We start from the raw sequence: 21,732 nt of genomic DNA on the forward strand, positions 1-21,732 counted from the left end.
ATGGAAGACAAACTGAAAATTGCTTTTTTTGTGTTTGTTTTTCACTAGTTTAATTTAGAAGTTCAGAATGTTGAGAAAATTCAACGAAATTTATCCTTATTTGATAATATTCAATGAAAGATAGTTAGCGCACAAAATTGCTTGCAATCGGTATTGTGATATGTTAAGAAATACACAATATGAAAATGAATGAAAAAAAAAATATTTCGAAAACGATACGATCTTTAACAACTACATGTGGAACAAGCAGCTGATTTGCAAATAAAATGCCGTTGTACCAAAATGATTTCATTTAATTGTAAATATAAAATTAACATTTTTTATGATGTATGGAATTATTTTTACTATTTAATTATATATTTTATAGTATTTAATTCATTATTTGATAATCGAAAAATTCTGGCATGTAAATATTGGTTTTTAACTAAAAGTGGGTTTTAACAAATTAAAATAAAAAAAAATAAAAATAGACCTTCACTTTTCCATATTTCTTACAATTTAGTACGTAGTTGTTGTTGTGGGTAAGTGCCTCCTATTGAATTAAGATCCGGGAATGTAACAAAACTTTAATGTTCTCCAATCCATTTTTTGCTTGCCTTCGATAAAGTTTAAAATTCCAAACTATTTGGCTGGCATACAATGATGCCCTGCGCTTTCCGTAATCTTCTACGCAGACATCAAATCTGCTGTCATCGTTATAAATAATTTTATCTCAGTTATGTTTGTTCCACGTAAGTTTTCATTTGGTCCAGGTATAACAATTTCTTTTTTGAGTCTCCGTCAACAATTTTCTTTGATCTATTCAAATAAGTCAAAATATCGAAAATTTATACCTGCGGAATAAACCGCTGGTTATATTTGCGACAGCTTTCTAAAGAAAGAAAAACCTACTATCAATCCAAGAAAGTGGGTTTTTAGGTAGTCATCTGCAGTTTTAATGTATATTTCAGTCTGCTAAGTTATGAAAATGCAGGTTTTGACTATAATAAACTCGAAATCAAGAGCGGAAACCATTTATTTGTCTCAAAAAGAGTACATATATAAGTACATATCTGCTTTTCTAAGGTAGATTTGGGTGCATTAAGAAGCGAAAAAGCAGATTATGGCAGGGATCTTATCGAAATCGGCAACTATTTGACTCAGAAAGGGCATTTTACATCGATATTTAATGGTTTATAAACATTTTCTCTACCATAATGCTTAAAGACGGCAATTTTGGCTAGTATTTGAAAGATATTGACATGAATATGTAAGTTTTTGGATCAAAAAGTGATAGTTTAAGCTGATATTTGCAGTTTTGGTGCTGTTTTAGGTACGATATAAGTTGGAGAAGCCGATTTTGACCGGAATCTGTTTAAAAAATAGAAGAAAAACGTTTTACCAATCCAAGAAAGTGGGTTTTTATGATGTTATCTGCAGTTTTAAAGTGAATTTCAGTCCGATAAGTTATGAAAATGCCGGTTTTGACTATAAGGTGCTCGAAATTAATAGCTAAAACCATTTATTCGTCCCAAAAAGAATGGTTTGAAGTACATATCTGCTTTTCTAAGGTAGATTTAGGTGCAACAAGAGGCGAAAAACAGATTCTGACTGGGATCTTATCGAAATCGGCAACTATTTGACTCAGAAAGGGGGTTTTACACCGATGTCTAAAGATTTATAAAGGTTTTCTCATTCCACATTAAACACAGCGGTTGCTAAATCATTTCCCTGGAAATTTCAAGCTTTGTTTTCCCTTTATGGTACTGACGAATAATAATTTCTCACATTTTTGGATCAATAAGTAATAAAACTGACGCTTGTTTATCATTAATACTCAAACGACTAGTTACAATTCTTTTTGATAAAGCCTAATTCGTGACAGGCTAATAAAACATGAGGAAAAGCAAAAGATATTCCAATATTTAATTGTCAGCATTTTTCGATTATCGAACATATAACTAAATGGCAATAAATACAAAATTTAAATAAAATAATTTTTACATACTGCCAAGGCAAGTTAATTATCATAAAGTTATATGCAGAACAGATTTTACAAGATTAGCTGCAAACCTTTCGAACCATGCATGGAACTGCAAGTAGACACACTTTCCATCTACCCTGGATCATTACATAGGCATACGCTCAAAATCTCATTTTGTAAAATAAAATTCTGACACGCCTTGGATAGCTATACATCTCTTTAGACAAATAAAACATACGAGGACGGCATGGAGTAGATTTAAAGCCTCTGCCTCTGCTGCCGATTATGTTCTGCGCAGAAGAGTTTCTGATAGTTTATTCTTGGTGATGAGAGAAGCGAAATGTACCTTAGAAAATAATCTACCTAATCGACCCAAAGCGTTTTATTCCTACATCAGACAGCACGTGTTCTTTTAAGAATACTTTGCATATTTTGCTAGTGTGTTTGTTGATGAACCCACTAATCTACCGTCTCACTATGAGGGGACTGAGAATCTCAATTTCTTACGAGACATTCACTTTGATCAAGAGGACGTGAAAAAAAATTCTTTCTGAGATAAAACAATATTCTTGAACGCCTAATAGTCAATCAGTTGTTGCCCTTCTTGATCGACTAGCTATATGGTAGCATAGCTTTGGTCCTGCCAGATTAATTATATCAAATACACTGACATGTTTAAATCAGTGGACTCTGCACTCGTGACTGGTAATCCAGTAGACATTATCTACCTTGACTTCATACTTCATACTTGATAAAGTGCCATGTCGACGCTTTTTATTAAAACTTGAAAAGATCGGACTGCGAGCCCAACTGTTGGAATGTACAGTACAGATTCTTAGTGTATAGCGGGGACTTGCTCTCTAGCATATACTGTCGCGTGAGCGCTGATTCTGATGATACTAAATTATTTTAAAATCCTTTAACACATGCGAATGCTATGCTCAAAATAATCAAAATACTTGATCTGCCAATATTAGGTCAACGTCGGCTGCGGGGATCTCATAAAAATGTTTAGGTTAGTGTGATCTTAAGCAATAATAAACGCCTACGTGGTTATTCATTTAAAAGAAGCAGAGAATAATTCAGGACATCACACCGGTTGCATTTTATAACAGGATAGTCGAACATTTTAACAGTCTACCCGAAAATGTGTATGCACTGAACTTGTGTGTGTTTAAAAGTCGCTTGCATAGTATTTTTTCTTAACTAAATACTGTATGACATTTTCATGCCACTTATGTGTGTTTAATCTTATTGGCAAAGTAACTGGATGATCTTAGATCATAGAGTTGTTAGAGCTAGTTATAGATAGGATTCGCCAAAGTGTTAAGCAAAAATAGTCAGAAGAAAACACTGAATTTAAAAATATAATAAAATGCAACGTTGTTACAATATGTTATTGTTGGGAATAGCAAAATAATTTGGTTTGATATGACAAACGTTCCGTAAACGGCCTCATCATTAAAAACGGTAACCTGTATCTAATAAAATTGATGATGAAAAAACGAAGCGTCGTAAGGAATTTTTTGCTATGACAATTGACTCAATTTGAGCTACCTGCTGCTATTTCCATTTCCCAGATCCTAAGGTGAATCGAATAGGAGACGCCCGGTATACCGTATTATATTCATTATAAAATACATTATGATTTTCGCTAGATGGCATTTCGCTCATAAAATCTAATTAGTTTATATTTGTACTTATTTTTACGCCATCTTTATGTTATTCTTCATAAGCAGCAAATTCGGAAATTAAACAGACAATTTTAACGTTCGACGTTTTGAAGCTAAAATATATTTCAGAAAAGTGTAGAATAATAAAATTTCTCTAGATATGCAAAGGAACTACAGAGTGACCCAACGAATTTTTTGGACAATGGGGGCTATGCAATAAGTACATTGACTTTAATGTCAATGGTGAAAATATTTCAATTCATTATTGAAAAAAAATGGTTATGCTGTAATGAGCCTTGAATTAAGAATATTGAAATAAAAAAATGTTGAAATTAACGTCAAGTTTGCGTTTAACTAATAAACAAAAAGAATATCTTGAAACTTAACTCATTATTTTATGTTAATTGTTTCTGTTTTTTTATGTACTGTGATCGACGTGTAATTGCAAAAATAATAATTCTAAAGATTCCAAAGGTAAGTGCAGAAAATTAAGTATATTAAGTATGTATTTATTGTTCCGTTATCTTATTCGGCGGGGTTGTAGTCATACCAATTGGGTCTTAATGTTAATGATTATACTTTTAACGTTTTCTTGCAGATGACCCCTAAAAAAGCAAGTAGTATAAAATGATTACAGACCTTATTACAAAAGAAAATTGCATACCATTTCGGAAAGACACCTCTAAACACAAACAAAATAGGCATGGGAACAAATTCCCAATGGCCTTAATTCTATGGGAGGGATAAATAATTAATTAATAGATCTATGGCCACGATTATATTCCCTCTGATTATTTGTAATTTTTTTGGAAATTGGTGTAAGTAGCTATGATTTCAAAGAATCTCCCTACCATTTATGATCATGAAATGAAAAATTAAGCTTACCTAATAAGTATGACATCTGGTTTCTATTTTCCATAAAACAATTTGCTAGATGAATTCCTACTCTTGATGATGGGCAAATCCTGGATATATTTAAGATTTTTAATTTTACATTATAAGCCTGTAAGTGAAAAAAAACTTTCACTTTTTTATACTTACTGTTTTACCACATTGTTTCCTGAAATAAAAGATTACTTCAGCCATTTCAGGGATTTCACTATTTGGAACAATTCTGGCTATGTGAATGCAATCAATATACCCTATTACACCAGAAAAACCATCCATTTCCATAAATCTATTACACATGTTTAAATAAATAATATTTTATTGGCAGTTGATTAGAATTGCTTCTTATGGTTTACTTATTTATTTATTTGTTTCAGGAAACGTTATTATATAACCAAGACAAAAAATGTAGTAATGCGAATGACTAAAATAATAAAAAAACATATTTCTATTAACGATTAAGCTTTCGTTCTTCATACTTATTCACCCTTAGAGTTTTAGGAATAGCTGTTTCTGCATCTATGTGATGTTCAATTTGACAAAGGAGCCAGTGACTCAGTTCTCTGGATACCCTAAAAAAAGCTAGTTTCTGGTAATGATAAGGGATTACTCCGGTCTCTGAGCTGCCTTCGTTGTAAGTTTAAATCACGTGTATAAAAAAATTGTTTGTTTTTTCTTTCTATAACTTTAGAAAGTCATAAAAAAGTAAATGCAAAAAGAAATTTGATAACTTAGTTTTGGGTATTTTTAGTTAAAAAAAAAACTATTTGATTTAAGATTTAGCTTTGAATTTCATCTGGAAGCAATTCAACAAACAAAACTAAATCCATTGCATTGATTAGTCATAAAAAATATATTTAGGTTATGTTTCTTGCTTGAAAATAATTTGTTACCTGGCTAGTTTCCCTTCTCGATAGAATTAGTGACATTTTTTCAACCTTGACTTGGAATTATTTCAATTTTTTTTCTTACAGCATACCAATTATTGAAATTTACAATCCCTTACATTTTTCACCTTCTTAAAATGATTTATTTCAATTATTGATTAAGAGTATCTTCCTGCATGCGAAATTTTAGGGTTTATTGAAATTTCTGTCAAATGGCGTTTTACGTCATAATTTCAACATTGACATCAATTCAAAGTAAGTCTGCATAGGGCTTATATCGGCATTTATTTCATTGCTAATTTTTTTTAACCAAGTCCGGGTCCTAACTGTTATCCGTTTACCAACACAAAAAATGGTTGCTTTTAGAATCTCTCTTCCCTACCAATATTGAGGATTGTCTCTTTCCTTTTGCTATTTGTTTATTTCATTTCATCTTCTCTTGTCTTCTCTTTCTAGAGAAACTGCTTTTCGGTGAGTGAATGAGTGAACTTCGTGTGGTGTCTTTAACTAGTCTGTTTGCAGACATTCGAGAATATCGGTTGACAGTTTCTTGTACGGGGTGTCAAGTTTTGAGTATTTTTGACGGGTATCTCCATTATTAGGTTTGAAGATAGAGGACATTTTTGAAAATAACTCCATTGTCGAAAAAGGAAAATAAAATTCTTATATTTTTTATTTATTTTTACTAACTGGACGGACTTTCCTGTTTTATTACTCTACATTTTTCTGAAATTGCTTATAGCTTGAATTTGACCTTAAATAGTTAAACTTAACTTAGACCTAAAAGAGTTAACAGTCAAACGAGAGCCTCACACGTAAAGGGCAAGCAAAAATATTTTTTTCATTAAAGTTGCAATAATATCGATATTATTTATGCAAAAATAAAAAATATCTGAAAAATAGAGAAAAGCAATAAGAATACCGAAATAAAATTTCGTAGATAGAAAATAAGTAAGATTCCCAATTAACAATGATTGAAATAAAATGCTTCATACATCACTGCAATATTGAAAACTCTTTTAATTACGGGGTTAAAAATGTTAATTGTACACATTTCAATTTCAATGTATCTGCAAACAAAATAAAATTAAAAAGGTCTACCGGTTTTGTGTTGCTATAAATTAAATTTCATACTCCTTTGAAACTCACACGAAACTCTTTTATTCTTAGCCGCCCTGGTGGTATAACCCTGTAAGTACCACAGATGAAACCTTGTCTACCGTAGAAATCTAGTTAAATTGTATACTTGTGCCAATTTCACGTAATATAAGCTTATAATTACAATTTGGTTTTTTATTTTTCTTTGCCCCTTAAATTGCTTCTTCATTAGATTATTATTTGCTGTTTTTTTTATTTTTTTTAACACAATTTCAAGTAATTTCAACATGTAGTTTGCTCTGTTAGAAAAATGCGGTGGCGTACCACATTTTGCTTTAAAATGCTTAAGTTAACACAAAAATCAAATTGTACCAATCTACATTTGTATGGACATTTTTGTTGGATTGGGAGTTGACTGTTGAATTCCTGAGACAAAAAACGCTCTGTGTATCGTCTTCATGGAGATATTGTAGTTTTTGATATATACATAAGTGGACGTAGCGGTTTTAGAAATGCTGTCAAAAATATAGTCAAAAAGTAAATTTAATATGTTCCGCTCTGTTAAGTCGACTTTCGTTTTTCTCATATAAATACCAATTAGTTTTTCTTTTTTATATAAATGGTTTTAGTTGGTTGGTTGGGTTGCAAAAAAAGGGTAAAAATTTTTCCTTTCACTTCAGGTTTCGTATCGTTAAAAATTCAGTTCGATTTTCTAAAGGCAAGTGAATAGTATTGATGCGCTCTTGTTTTGACAAATATTGGTTTTAGAACCATTGCTAGACACAGTGTTTTACGAGAAACGGTATCTCTCGATTCTGAACAAATTGTAAAATCTGTTTATAGTTCCTGTCTTCTGTTTATCGACTGCTGCGAATGAATTATGTGATTTGGCTGATATGTACTTGACTTCGGTGAAAGAAACAAGAAGAAATTGTATAGATTTGCGTTCCAGCAAATGTTTTCACGAAGGTAGTAGCAAAGCAAAGTAGCAATTACACTACGAAGTGTGAATAAATGCCTTATTAATGACGAAACCCAAATATTCTCTGGAATTACTAGCTTTTGGAAAATTTTGTCCAAAATGGGTTCAAATGGCACAGTACTTCTGGAATCCTAGCAATTAGAAAATTCCTGAGAAACGTTCAATTATTTACCTTAGCAAAGGATGGTTAGATTCTTCTGCATGGTGTAGACGAGGTGTCCTTTTTTCATTGTTTAACTATTTTTAACTGATTAGAAAAAAAGTGCGAGGACTGTAGATCACTAAGCTTAATCAGTCAACTTTGGAAATTTTTCTCAAAATAATTATATGTATATGTAATGTATAAATAAATAAATATGTATATGCCGATTGATTCTCAGAAAGTGATGATGAAATGGTCAATATATAGGCATTAATGAAAAAGACAAAACATATAAACACACAGATCAGATAAAAATACAGAGAGGTGTGAGACAGCGATACATTCTGTCACCGATTCTGTTTACTGTAATCCGAAATATATTTGGGGAAGGACTTGATGAAAAAGGAATTACCATAAATGGCAACAAGTTAAACAATATAAGATACGCAAATGATATTACCATGTTTCGGATTAGAACTGAATTACTGATAGCAAGTATAGAGAGTTTTAGAGAAGCCAAACTTTTTATCAGCCAAGTTAGCATATAACGAGTGAAACAGTACAAATATTTGGGGATGGTCATAAATAAGAAATGAGTCATCTTACAAGAAATACGGTGTCGTACTGAAAAGGCAAAATAGGTGTTTGTCCAAATGAACCCACTAGTTTAATCCTATAATTTATCTTTAGACATAAAAATCAGACTGCGGCGTTGTTTTGGCTTCTCATTCCTCTCTTATGGGATAGAAACACGGGCATGCGGTAAAGAAACAACTAAAAGATTGGAAACATTTGAGCTCTGGCTATATACAAAAATATCTTGGATACACAGAGTTAGTAACCAAGAAGTGCTGAAATGAATAAAGAGAGAATAAACAGCATAAAATTTCGGAAACTCCACTACCTCGGTGATATAATGAGGAACTCAGACTACTACAAGAAATCCTTCAAGGCAAAATCAACAGCAAGAGAGGACCGGGCCTAAGGGGCAAACCTAAGAATGTGGTTCAGTAAGTCATGAGCAGAGGTTTTTCGAATCGCCGCAAATAAAATAAGAATAGGAAACGGATATACACGTAAATAAGAAGAACTGAATTTATTTTCATTTTTGGTTTGCTTTCAATGTTCTCTTTGTGGCGGAATGTTTGTAAGTTGATGTTTAACATTTGTTGCTTGCATCAATATTGTTTAAATCCCTTTTCCGTTTTTTATAAACAAGTAATGGTTGACAAATACGAAAGTTGACTTAGGCCAAGCGAAATATGCATAGTCGGTCGACGATATTTTTAATTTTTCTAAAATTGCCGTGCCCGCCTTAACCACGACTTAAAAATTAAAGGACCTCAGCATTTATTGTTGAATTGTGTTTCTTCTTGAATTATTCATTCAACCTACTTGTATCTCCTATTTCCATTATAATCATTTATACGGGACACGCTGCATATACGGGTTGCTTGCTTCACTAATATCCAGATGGAGTTAAGCTGTCCAATAAAATAAAATGTTTATGTTCATTGATATTTCATTATTGAAACACAGGATTGTGTGCTGCTTAACATTCCTTTGTTTAATTTTGCTTACGATTGTTTAAAATAGAAGTAAAATCGTAATTTAATCCGCTACAAAAATTAATTTTCTTTTACAATTTTTTTTAAAATATTCCAATATGTCTGTTAAAGCATTTTTTTTGTTTTTTTAAATCGAGGGTTCGCTTATGTTTTATATTATATTTCATATTTATTTACCTTTTGTTTTCTTCGCACTTTGTTTCGGTTTTACTTAACTATTTTTGTTTCTTATTACCTCTTTCTCTTGTCCCCAAAGACCACATCAACTCCGATGCCGGCTTCAACAAATTGCCGAGAGTTTTTAAACAAACGGTTACAAGTGCGATGGCTGATGCAAGGTGAACAAGTCGAAATTATTTTATCGGCTAAAATAAGCGAAGATAAGTACATTGCTTTCGGCATTTCGGGAGCGGATAACAAAGCACAAATGGTAAGTATTTTGATTCTATTTTCTAAAACATATCGCTTTACAAAGGGTGACTTGTTCATAAACTTTGGAAGACATGTTAATGTTATACCATCTCATTGTATAGAAATTAAAAAAGCAAAGCAACAGAAGATATTCATTTCAATTATTAACCAGAGTTTTATGCAACTTTTTATTTTCTTAAAAGGCTTATTTTTAAATGATGATTGATGTTACAATATATTAAAAATTTCTGAATTTGTAAACATAAAATTTCCTTATCATTTTGTAAATCGCAAATTAGAAACAAATTATTATCTAAGACGTGCTTAGTATTTCTTCCATAAACACTTATCTGAATATAGCTCTCATTCTTAGATATGAATCGAGCTCAAATAAAATTTCCTATTCGAAGAAGTAAATACTAAAATGATTGAGTAAGTTGTTACAGTATTTATAAACTATAAAACTTATGAGAAGAAACAGTGGCCAATGTTTTTTAGCAAGTGAACTAGATATTTACTGTGAAATGGAATAAACTGTTTTTAATTCAACACTTACTATGGATTGTTACTTTACTTTTTTTTATTATCATGACGGTTTTCAAACCAAACACTGATGGACCAATATGATATTCCATACGATCATCTGATATCTTTTCCACATTTACTTATACCTGCCTGCCTGGCAGATTCACTTACAAGTTCGAAGTACATATTTAAAGTTATAATAGTTCCTAGAATTGAAAGTGATACATTCTTATACTGCTAAAAACTTAGACAAAAATTAATTGGATTCATTGGACACTTTGAAAATATGAAATTTTTGTATATACCGGATGTTTATATTTTCGTGAACAAATACCAATTTTCTTATTTTAAATGGAATTCTATGTATCTTGAGATATTTTCATCGTTTCTGAGATATTTTGAATTTTATTCCACAAGTGAAATTTGGAGGTCTCTATAATTTTGTAAGGAAACGTCCACGTTCTAATCGAACTTGCTGACGTTTCGCCAATCATCCTGTTCGACTTCTCCAGAGCTTAACCGAAGCTGGGTTGCATGCTACTCTGTACCTCTGTATTGTTTGAAGTAGGCGAAGCTAAATGAAGGAAATAAATATTGTCTCAGATGACGGATTCCCATATTTTTCAAAGCTTAAGACCTAAGTGGCGGTTAAGATTATTTGCTTGTTTTGAAATTAAAATGGATCCTCAGATTTATACTGTTGATTTATACAATTGATTTTTTGTGGTTATCTTCGGCAACTGCTGATGAGTTTATTTGTCGTAATGTTTCATGTTCTTTGGTCCGGTTAATAATTTTCATACAGTGTCCCCAATGTATTCTTGGTTTCGCAAACAGATTTTTTTCTTTTATGGATCGAAGATGTCGAGAGATTTTTGGAAAAAAAGTGTTATTAACATATCTCTTAAGGTCTTTTGATATGTGGTTAGTAATGTTTTGAATATAAGGAAGAACCACAGTGAGGTTGCTTTCGAACTCATTTTCTTTTTGGGTTGTGGAAGTCTTTGAGTTTGTTTCCTTGTGGAAGGATATCTGCTTTAGTGGCCTGTGTTGAAATATTAACATTAAAATTTTCATTTCAAATATCGTTATATTCTTTTTAATTACAAACAAAAATATTCAGATAGGCAAACACTGAGATGGAATAGTGTATAGCAAAATAATAAACTATTCTATTCTATTTTATCTAGCATTTCCTCTATCATTAATGTTCTATTTAGAAAACGTCGTATAGATAAGAGATTATTTGTTTTATTAAAATATAATAAAAGTAACAAATGGCTGAGTTAGGTGACATATAACTGTCAATCACTTCGAAATTCACAGAAAGAAAATAGTGACGTTTCTGTATGGCTCGATGGTGTTATTTTTTTATAGCGAAATATTAGCACAAATTGCAAGCCATATAAGATTTTTACAATTTAAAAAATTAGTAGAAAGTCACTCTTTTTTAATTGCGAAATACTTGTACTTATTTAAATTGTTAATATCAATTTTTGACCATCCTGTATTTATTTACTTGAAAGTATAAGCACAGGTCACTAGAATAGATATCCTTATATAAGAAAATAATAATAATAATTAAATGAAATAAAACTAGTCATGTTTGATTAGTTTGGCAAGTAACACTTCTCCATAAAAATGCAAACATCCTGTATATTTAACAATGTAATTAATATCTTAGAAGTATAAGTGAATCCAAACAACTTTTATTTTTGTTTGAAATGTTTCACAGATTCTGAGGCAATTAATGGACCACTGTGTACCTATTAATTGAAACCCCATATATAATAATCCCAACATTCTTATTAGACCTTTTAGAAAAAATATTTATTTAAAAAATGGTTAACATGGGTTCCTTCAAAGGTTACAGATAAGACTGGAACAATGCAGCGATGCTAAATGGGTTAAAAGGACTACAATATAATTGTTGCTTCATTGCTAAGTTGCGAGAAATATAAAAATCTTTTAGGTGGGGGGAGACGTCACGGTGGCCTACTACGACAAAACGACCGAAACTTTTCACGCAGTGGACTACTATATTTCACACGCATCACAGTGCGATGGAAAATCAGGGGTATGTCCGGATGAACGCATCGGAGGTCGAAACGACGTCACTCTACTTTCCGGGGAAAGGACAAACGGAATTACCACAATACGTTATGTAAGGTAAGGACCTAACTATATACATGGTGGGCCAAACAACTTGTTTTCTCATATGACACATCTTATTGAAAGACACTCCGGTTTCCAGGCCTAGAATTTTTCAAAAAACTCACTGGTTCAAAGGAAGATCTGCTTGCAATAGTTTGGGCGCTATAGGACGTTTGTAAAACAACAAAAAACAATTCCATGAAACTTTTTAATTTTCATTAAGTTAAATTCGAAAGACATTTTACAAGCAGGTTTTTTTTGCAAAATACAGAAATACTAAAAAATGTGTACAGGGTGCTCCATTATGAAGCGTTATTTATTTATTTGCGTGAAAAATATATATGGTGTTAAAAAAAAGAACAAAAAATAAGTTACATTGATCAACAGGTATGCCAAAAACAGTAATATTTGACAATTTCAATCAGGTACAAAGGGTATTGGAAAAAGGAAACATTGTAACTGTCTCTTACAGCGGGATCACAATTGATGACGTCGCAAACATACCTACGAAAAGAACCCTGGACAGGAAAAACCTATTTCTGAACAAGATCTACGTAATTGTAATTAATATCAGAAACTGCAACGACGATATCTTCGCTACCACCCGAGATATTAGGTGTTTTCCAATTTTAGTTCATTGGCGATATATTTGTTTTAATAATTATCTGTTTTCCTCTCAAATGAATACAGCGTTCTCATTTTTTCTTGGCAATTTCAGTTTGTTATAGACTTAAAATAATGCTCGTCTTGGGCCTATTTCAATCATTTTTTGGCTTAGTTGTAAGTAGGCTGCGCATATCGTTGTCTATGTCTAATAAAGGGACCACCTTTATGTTATATTCTTTTTTATCATAGAAGACAATGAGGAGGCTAAATTAGCTGCGCTTCCTCGTGCTTAACATTATTCTAAATTTTTAAGTTCTAAGTAAACCAGAAAATTCTTTGATCACTTCCATTGCAATGTTTCTTAAGAATCTTGGCCTAAAATTAAGAATAACAGAAGTATTAACATCATTAACATTATTCGCATAAGTATTATGACAAACGCAGAAAAGTAATTGGCCATCTTATTTCGAAATAAATAAGAAAAATGCCATCCTTTTTTCTTGGACCCCTGTATATTCTTAGTGATAGTGTTTGCAAATCTTTCAAATAATATGAAAGCTCCGACGTCATTCAACGTTTAATTCAGTTTGTGTTTTAAGACGGAGTTTTGTTTCATAAGATCGTAACCAATTTGTAATAATGGTAATAATTTGATTATGAAAGATTAGCAAACAGTAGAGCTAAAAATAAACAGGTTATTCATTTATTTTAACTCATTTGAAAATGGGCTTAATTTTTTTTAGTTTCCACGGTTAGTTACATTTTTTTTTTAAGTTTCTCTGTGATATCTTAAACTGATATTGACAGATGTATGGTCTACCTATCCACAAAATGCTTTATACTTGTTATATCTGTATTTCGCTTCACACATATCGAATCGTTCCTAAATTAGGATCAAACTATTAAATAGAATAAAACTAATGTGGTAGCGGCGATACTTACTGCTACTTTCTTAGAATATTAAATATAAGAATATTACGATTAGGTTAATTGAGATACTAATTATTCTAAGATAGACGAACGATAAATGGTCATGACAGTAATAATGGTACTTTTCAAAGAAACTTCCGCAGGCTACTGTAATGCTATTTACGAAACTTCTGGATTCCTCCTGCGTCGGTTGATGTAGAGTCGAACTTTCTAACGTTTAACTGAAATGTTTGTAAATTGTAATAATGGCATTAACGTCTTTATCTGCGAGTAAGCATTTAAAATACCACTCTACCGTTTCTAAACACTTTTATTATGCCTCTGTTACATCGTTCCTTCTTCTCTAGAGAATCATTATTCATAACGTAAGGTTGACTTCGGGAAGCCTGTTAACTGTCGTCCCAGTAGTAGCTTGACGCTTTTAGAAGATCCACAAACAAATTTTCCATTAAAAAATGTAAATTATTAGCGGATTTTTTTATTTGCGTTATTAACGTTGACTAATATCTTTAAACATATTTTTAAAACTTATAAAAAAGATAAGTATAGTATTATATAAATTTTTCCTTCATATAGTGGTAAAACGCAGCCCATATTCATATGACACTTTTTGGTTCGTTACTCTCCTCCATTCCGGTGAAATTTTGTTCGCGGTCTGACTGTAACAACACTCCAACTCCAAATGATTTTAAAATTTCTAGTGTCGTTCGTTAGTACTAAAATAAAAAAAAAACCTCTCTGTACTGATAAACGCATGTAAGTCGACTGCCGCTTATGATAGGCCGGGCAAGTTATGACTATTTATTTTGTTCTGGAAGTCTGGCTAAGACTGTTCAATAATGATTTATAACTCTTTGGCATTAAGAAACAGCGCATAGTTTAGAAATAGTTGTTTATTCCTAATAAAACACTACAACTACGATCACCCTACAGCTCTCGTGGTATTTTCTTTCTTTTATAGCTTTGTTCCAATTCAGTTCCTTGTAAAAATTTGCTAACTCAAATAAACGATCATTTTGGAATCACGCCCTTAAATAATTGCAATTTAGGCCACTTCACACCAACGAGGCGATCAACGATAGAGCTATACCGGATGACGGTTCTATTGGGGTGATCGCTGCTTTTGGACCTCTCAATTCTAGAATGGAAGCGAACGCTCATATGCAGAAAGACAGAACGAAAGAGGAGGAAAGTATTGACTTCAGCGACCGATACGACCATCAGTGTACGATCACTCTAGACGAACTACCGCAAGAATATGACGTCACTCCGTGGCCTCCAGCTAGCATAATAGGTAATAGTTGCTGCGGTACACAAATCACCAAGAAAACTGATATATTATATTATATTTTATTTTTGAAGATGGGAACAACATAAGCTATCTTCTACCTTATTGGAAATTCACATTCGGAGAACGATCTGTTAATAAAGTATTTGTTAAGGCTATAGTTAAGCTAGCAACCCATTTTTTTTGAGAAGAAAGGGGGAAGAGTATAGGGACCACAATCCTTATTTTCATCGAGAACAGACAAGGGAGGAGAAAACTCATCTTTTGGGGTGGTTATTCTATTTATTGCGATTGTCAATATAGTATTATCTCTGCTGGTAGGGTTTAAAAACGCTTCCAAAGTAGTCCGCAAATAAGTCTCAAACTGAAGGAACCTCTGCCGACCCATTTTGAAGATACATCAAGTTTGGTATTGTCTTATTTCTATTTTTTATTACCATGAACTGTCAGAAATTCTGAAAAGAATAAAAACAAAACAATATATTTCCGCCTAATAGACATCTTGTGCACTTTTTTTTTGACTGATGAGTTTAACTGTGACATAGCTAAAGTAGAAAGCAAGTTTGTTGGTTAACTGTCTTTTTGGAACATACTGATCACCTCGTGCAAGTGGTTGCAAATGATAAAGCCCAAACAGGAATCTAGAGTGCGTTTCGGAGTTTTAGGAAGAGAACAACAACTTTAAAATTTAAACTTTCTTTTATGGTGTTGAACTTCGTTGACTAAAACGTCGAACCCAGTCACCAGTTACCCAGTTTATTATTGGCTTATTGAATAATATCAAATCTAGGATTCTATTATTATGATACTGATGAATAGATACTAGTTAGAACAATGAGGGTACAACTATAGTTCCGAAAAATACTAATTTTGAACCATACTCATTTATTCCATTTATTTTTAGGTCATTTGAAAAGAGTCTTAACTTTCTTTAATTAAATAAATTTAATTAATTAAAAAATATATATATTACACAAATTTAAACTTGCAAAACTCTTGACTGTTCCGAGTAATGTAATTACTAATATAATGTGTCTCATATATAGCGGTTTCCTCTGTTTAATAGTCATTACAACTTTTGTTTTTTCATATGTCTTAGAACTTCAGCATTCTCGGCACTTATGAAATTCGTAATATTCTTCTCGATACACCCAGAATTCCAAAGTTTCTATTTTCTTTATATCGCTTTTTTAGCGTCCAAGATTCCACGCCATAACATATTTTCACTTCCAAGTTAAGATCTTTTTATTTTTGATTTTCCGAAAGCTGTCAGCATTTTCATTACCTAAGAACCTAAGTATTTGTAATTTCTAACTCTTTCAATAGGTTCGGCATGTATTTATACGTAGCCGATTCTATATGTTTACTATTTCTTATTCTTGTAATTTAGTGTAAGAAATTACGAACATCTTAAAGGGATATTTGGAAGGATACATTAGAAAATTACATCGGATAAATTGTAAAATGAGCAGCTGTAAATATTAATTTGGAACCAGAATATCATATTTATTGTCGAACCTACGAACATCTTAAATAAATAAAATAAAAAAATTGGTTTTTGCTCCTTATTGCTAAATAATTAAAATCGAATCATAACAACTACCCACATAAACGGTATTGTTGTTTTCTTGGTTTGTTAGTTTTCTACCATCACTACGTACCTGATACATAGACTACACCTTATTTATCGAAACTTGTCAATATGAGTCAGATGCCCGTTTGCGGTCATAGTCGTCATTTTTCTTTGCAGGAAAATATTACCAAAAAATAGCCTCTTTTTATTCGATTTGGACCGAACAAAATATCGACTCGCCATCAGGATGAGATCCAGATTCATAATAATATTATGAATATATAACATTTTATATAATTTCAATAACACCCTGCATTAATAAATTTTCAAGTTTTGGTTACTACCTTGTTAATTTTAGTTAATAGCTGAAAGTTAATAATAGTTAATAGTTTTACATTACCATCCGTAACCAAATAGTTTCAAACACTATTAAAGTCTATTGTTCAATTTGTTTCAAGAACATTTATTTGTTTCTATAGCATGCTTCTATAATTATTAAACTTTAACAAAAATTATTCGGTATTAATTGATTGAATGGAAATGTAAAAGGGCAATTTTCTTGAAAAGGCTTCATTCTATTGTAGAGGATATATTTTAAAGGCTTTTTAATGTCATATATTGTGCCTAGATAAGATACTGATAAGAAACGTGTTCAACGATCGCAAAGTCAAAGGTCTGATTTTAATTGATTTTAAACCAATTTCGATTATTTCAGCCTCCAGAAATTATTAGAAAACTATACCTGTTTTGCAAAAATAATCCATAAAGTAATCAATAAAGTAAAGTTGAAAAAGCCTAGCTCTATTTTGAAAAACCCCTCCCATTCAATTCTTATAGGATGAAATGCCGTGTGCTTCATAAGGTAGGAAACAATGCTACCCAGCGGTTGCCTGTATTATAATAACTACTATATTTTAAGTACCGCTTCCATTTCCGATGATTACTAAATTTTTTATATATTTGCAGGAGAAAATGTGTTTTATGTTAAAATCGGACCGAGCGGCGGCCAAAGGGGATTTTCTCCAAAAACCGGATTACCATCTTGGGGCATAGTGTTCTACATCAACGACCAACTAAGTCCAGATTTGACCGTGGAGAGAGGTCAAATGTACACGTTTGTGGTTGAAACCGGCGAACATAACAGCAATCCAGCACGGTGGGTACGACCTTTTACGCTGTAAAAAAAGTCAAGCATATTGTCAACAAGTTGCTATTCGTACACAATTTAAAACAAAGGAAAAAGACAAAATGAAAATTCTCCGTATCAAACTATCAAATTATTTTGTTTTCTTTCTTGAAATCATAGGAAACTTGTTAAAACGATAACTACGGTAATCACTTGACTATTTCTAACTTTAGGTCAATATTCTATAAAAACTTTTATGATCGATTGATGATTTATAACTTCATAACCCTAATAATAATAACGATATAATGAAGTTTCTTGCAAGTCGCATATGCATAAATATAACACGAACTTTTATATAAAACGAATACATGACAATTAATTCGGCACCCTCAGATCAACAGGGGTGTCTCCATGTATTCTGCAACTGGGTAGAAACAGTTCTCAGTCCAAGTTTTTTAGTAATATTTTTAAATTTTCCAGTTACCACCCTCTGTACATAACAGACTCGAACGAAGGCGCTTACGGACAACAGACCCCGGAACAAAGAAGTGAACAAACCATTTATGCCGGTGTAGACTTCGACAAAGACGGAAATCCGAATCCAACAGTGACAGGACGCTATTGCGAGTGGGCACATAAGAGTGTTGATATGGCCTTAGAATCAGAAACCTTTGAAGATTATATGAAAACACTGAGATTGGAATGCGATCAAGGCGAACCTGCCACCTTGAACTGGACAGTACCTATGGATGCCCCAGATTTGTTGTACTATCAAGTAAGTGCCGTAAGAATATAAAATTCGATAAACCAAATGAACTGAATAGTGCAGAATCCTAAATAAAATTTCATATATCGTCTGCAGCTAAATTTTTTTTGCATCTTCCCAGTTTTTGATCCGCTCTGGTCCAGAAATCAATCTATCAAAATGGAAACGGAAATTTCCTGCAGTTAAAAACTGCATCATGTTGATTTTGTTTGTTATCTTGCAATTTCTTTAACATGAATCACTAAATAGTATCACATTTTTTTATTGAGTGTTACGCACTTTAAAAATAGTTTAGCCGGGTTAGAAAGTTAGACCTAACATTGCGTCATCCGGTATTCAGTTACGTAAAACTATCTTAACCCGAAACACTGAACTGACAATTAAAACACTTATTATGAAGCGCTTTATCAATTGCATTTCATTACAGCCTCCCAAAAAATGAATCTGTAAATGACTGTGGTCCTTCCTTACATTGAAAACATTACTTAAAACATATCAAAAGTTTTTAAGACACATAATGTTAAAACCAGGTTTATCACTTGCCCAAAAATATCTCAACATCTTCGATGCATCAAAAATTTGTTTTTTTAATATTAACATTAATTTAATTCTAAATTTTCAAATTTTTGCTATAACAGATCGACGAAGTGTCCGGTGAAACACACTGTATATTCATGTTTTATGGTTTTTGAAAGAATGAAAATAATATGTTTTCCGATTAATTGTCTATGTGGTCTATAAATATTTGTAATACGTTTGTATTTAAAAATCATTGAGACAAGGAGATTGGACCATGAGTTTAGATTACTTAATTTGAAAACGTGTTTATTATCTCTGAAAATATGACTATTGATTTGCATATATTTCCTTAAAAAATAAGCACAACAAAAAACGGATGTAAGATGAACACGAAATTGTCAAATGTCAATTGTTAACAATTATAAAATTGGTTAAAGGTGTTTTTTACGATTAAGAACAGTCCGCTAATCCCGGACATATTTTAAAAATATTAACAATTATAAAGGGTCTTCTATAAAAACAAGACAATACTAATTTTTTTTTTTTAATGGAACCCCCATATATTTTTTAATATGCGAAAATTTCAAAAAGCGTGCTTTCTTATTATCTTCTATAACGCTCAATCCGCACCATTTATTATATCAAAAATAGAACCTAAGATAACAAAATATATTACTAAAACTAACTAAAATTACCCAGAAATAACCAAAACAAACGAACTTTCCAAAGTGACGAATTTTAGACTAATTTTCTTTGATTTTGTAAACTGTTGATTTGTAAATTTGTCAGTGAGCACTGAAAAAATAAAAATAAAAAATAAGGTTTTTGATATTATATTATATCTTGTTTTTATTTTTCAAAAATAGGCAGTTAATGATACTGGTTAATTACCCTAATGCAAACTTCAAAAAATACTACTAAGTGCTTAGTTGTTTAATATTCCCACTTATTGCCTTCATGAATATGCAGTTTAACGTGAAGTAGAGAGGACAGTTTCTCATAGAGAATAAGGTTACCTAGTACTATGAACAAATTGTCGAATTTTTATTTTGTTAAAATAAAATTCTTTTCTTTTTACGAGTATCCCACCGGCACGTTAATAAGCGGCAAAAACTATTGACCCAAGCCCTAGTGCTATTCGTGCGTATTCGTAAAGTTTTATTACTCTGCACCTTACTGCAATAGACTCTAAAAATTAAAAGCTGGCTATTTTTTTTTTCAGTGCTATAGTCACAGTTTCTTGGGTTGGAAAATTCACGTGGTTGATCCGGGTTATATCTCGGAACAGAATGGAGACGCCAAAGCCAGCGCAACTGCTCCGAGACATCTAAGAATAACAACACTCTTTCTAAGCTTGTGGGTAATACTAAAAGCGTGCAACCAATGGTTTATTTTCTAACATTCCTACGTCATTTAAATTTACCGACAATAATTTTTAATCGATAATAATTTTGATCGTTGTGTACAAATATTGACGTCGAAGACATGTTTCATCGCAAAAAATGCAAACGATAAATAATTCATGTGATGAACGACAATATGTAGTTCAACTTTTCGTACTATACAGGGCGACTCGCAGTGAGTGGCTGTTAGAGATGCACAACATTTAAGATAAAACCTTGAACGTAGTGTTTAAAAAAAGATTTTGCATATAAATACTAAGAACAATTAATTTTTTGACTAATTGATTATTGACTTTCAAAACACATTCTATATAGTTTTAGCACCTTAAAATTTAAATAAATATAGTTTATAAGGAGTAAGACCGGAAGATAAAAGAGGTATATAGGTCATGTGCAATAGAAACAAATTTCTCCTACTGTGCTGCCAATGTGATTGTAGTGTGAAATAAATGTTACCGCCAAAATATGAAAATATGTAGTAACTATCATTTTCAAGAGTTGTATGAACTAAGCAATTTCACCTTATGATAGTTTTCTTCTATATAAGGGCCAATAAACATATTATTGTTTAGATTTTCATATATTTAAAAAATTAAATAACAAAGTTTCAAGCGTATTCTCAATTTTTAATAAATAATAAATTACAAAGTAGAATATACGTACAGGCTCATCTAAATACGGGAATCTAAATATAATATAATAAATATAAATAAAATTTGATTTTAGACCAGCAGCGAAAGCTAATACACGAAATAAATGAAAACTTAAAAAAAGACCACTTTGTAAAAAGAGAATTCTGAAACCGTTATCACCATTAATGAGTAACATTTAAAATGAAACGCCGCTATGCTCTAATGTATTGTCAAAATTCTGATTTCTGTGTGCTTGGCTTTTGGTTTGGTTTGGTTTTATTTGGAACTTTATATTTTATATTTAGAATTTGTATTTTGAATTTTTTATGTAGCATAATGCTAAATAAATATTATATTATTATTATTATTATTATTAATTTATGATGTATAACCAGAATAATTTTTTTTAAAGGTTTATTTGACAACCTGTAAAAAAATCTTATTATTTATTATTGAAACACCCTGTTTCAATCTTTTCAAATAGGCGTCTGTTTTGTATTAAGGAAACAAGATAATTAACATGTTTTCAAGGATTGAAGTTGCTTAAAATTTGTGAAAATTAACTTCAAAAATTATAAGAGAAACCTTATAATCA

The 21,732-nt window shown here is 31.5% G+C and overlaps 1 protein-coding gene across 2 annotated transcripts in view; it reads left to right on the plus strand.

Annotated features, from left to right (window-relative positions):
- LOC132702807 (protein Skeletor, isoforms B/C) overlaps window positions 1-21,360 on the plus strand; it is a 139,483-nt gene extending 118,123 nt beyond the window's left edge. The window contains exons 7-13 of one of the 2 annotated variants that reach the window (XM_060671598.1): window positions 6,582-6,602; window positions 9,458-9,631; window positions 12,110-12,306; window positions 14,877-15,121; window positions 17,655-17,844; window positions 18,298-18,592; window positions 20,325-21,360. In XM_060671598.1, the coding sequence (XP_060527581.1) occupies window positions 6,582-6,602; window positions 9,458-9,631; window positions 12,110-12,306; window positions 14,877-15,121; window positions 17,655-17,844; window positions 18,298-18,592; window positions 20,325-20,501 (1,299 nt within the window). In that variant the 3' untranslated portion in view covers window positions 20,502-21,360. The remainder of the gene's footprint in view (window positions 1-6,581; window positions 6,603-9,457; window positions 9,632-12,109; window positions 12,307-14,876; window positions 15,122-17,654; window positions 17,845-18,297; window positions 18,593-20,324) is intronic. The other variant, XM_060671599.1, reaches the window with a different exon arrangement.
- The last annotated feature ends 372 nt before the right edge of the window (window positions 21,361-21,732 follow it).

The sequence above is a fragment of the Cylas formicarius genome, unplaced genomic scaffold (genome assembly GCF_029955315.1).
Source record: "Cylas formicarius isolate icCylForm1 unplaced genomic scaffold, icCylForm1.1 PGA_scaffold_6__28_contigs__length_40554024, whole genome shotgun sequence".
Classification (NCBI taxonomy): Eukaryota; Metazoa; Arthropoda; class Insecta; order Coleoptera; family Brentidae; genus Cylas; species Cylas formicarius.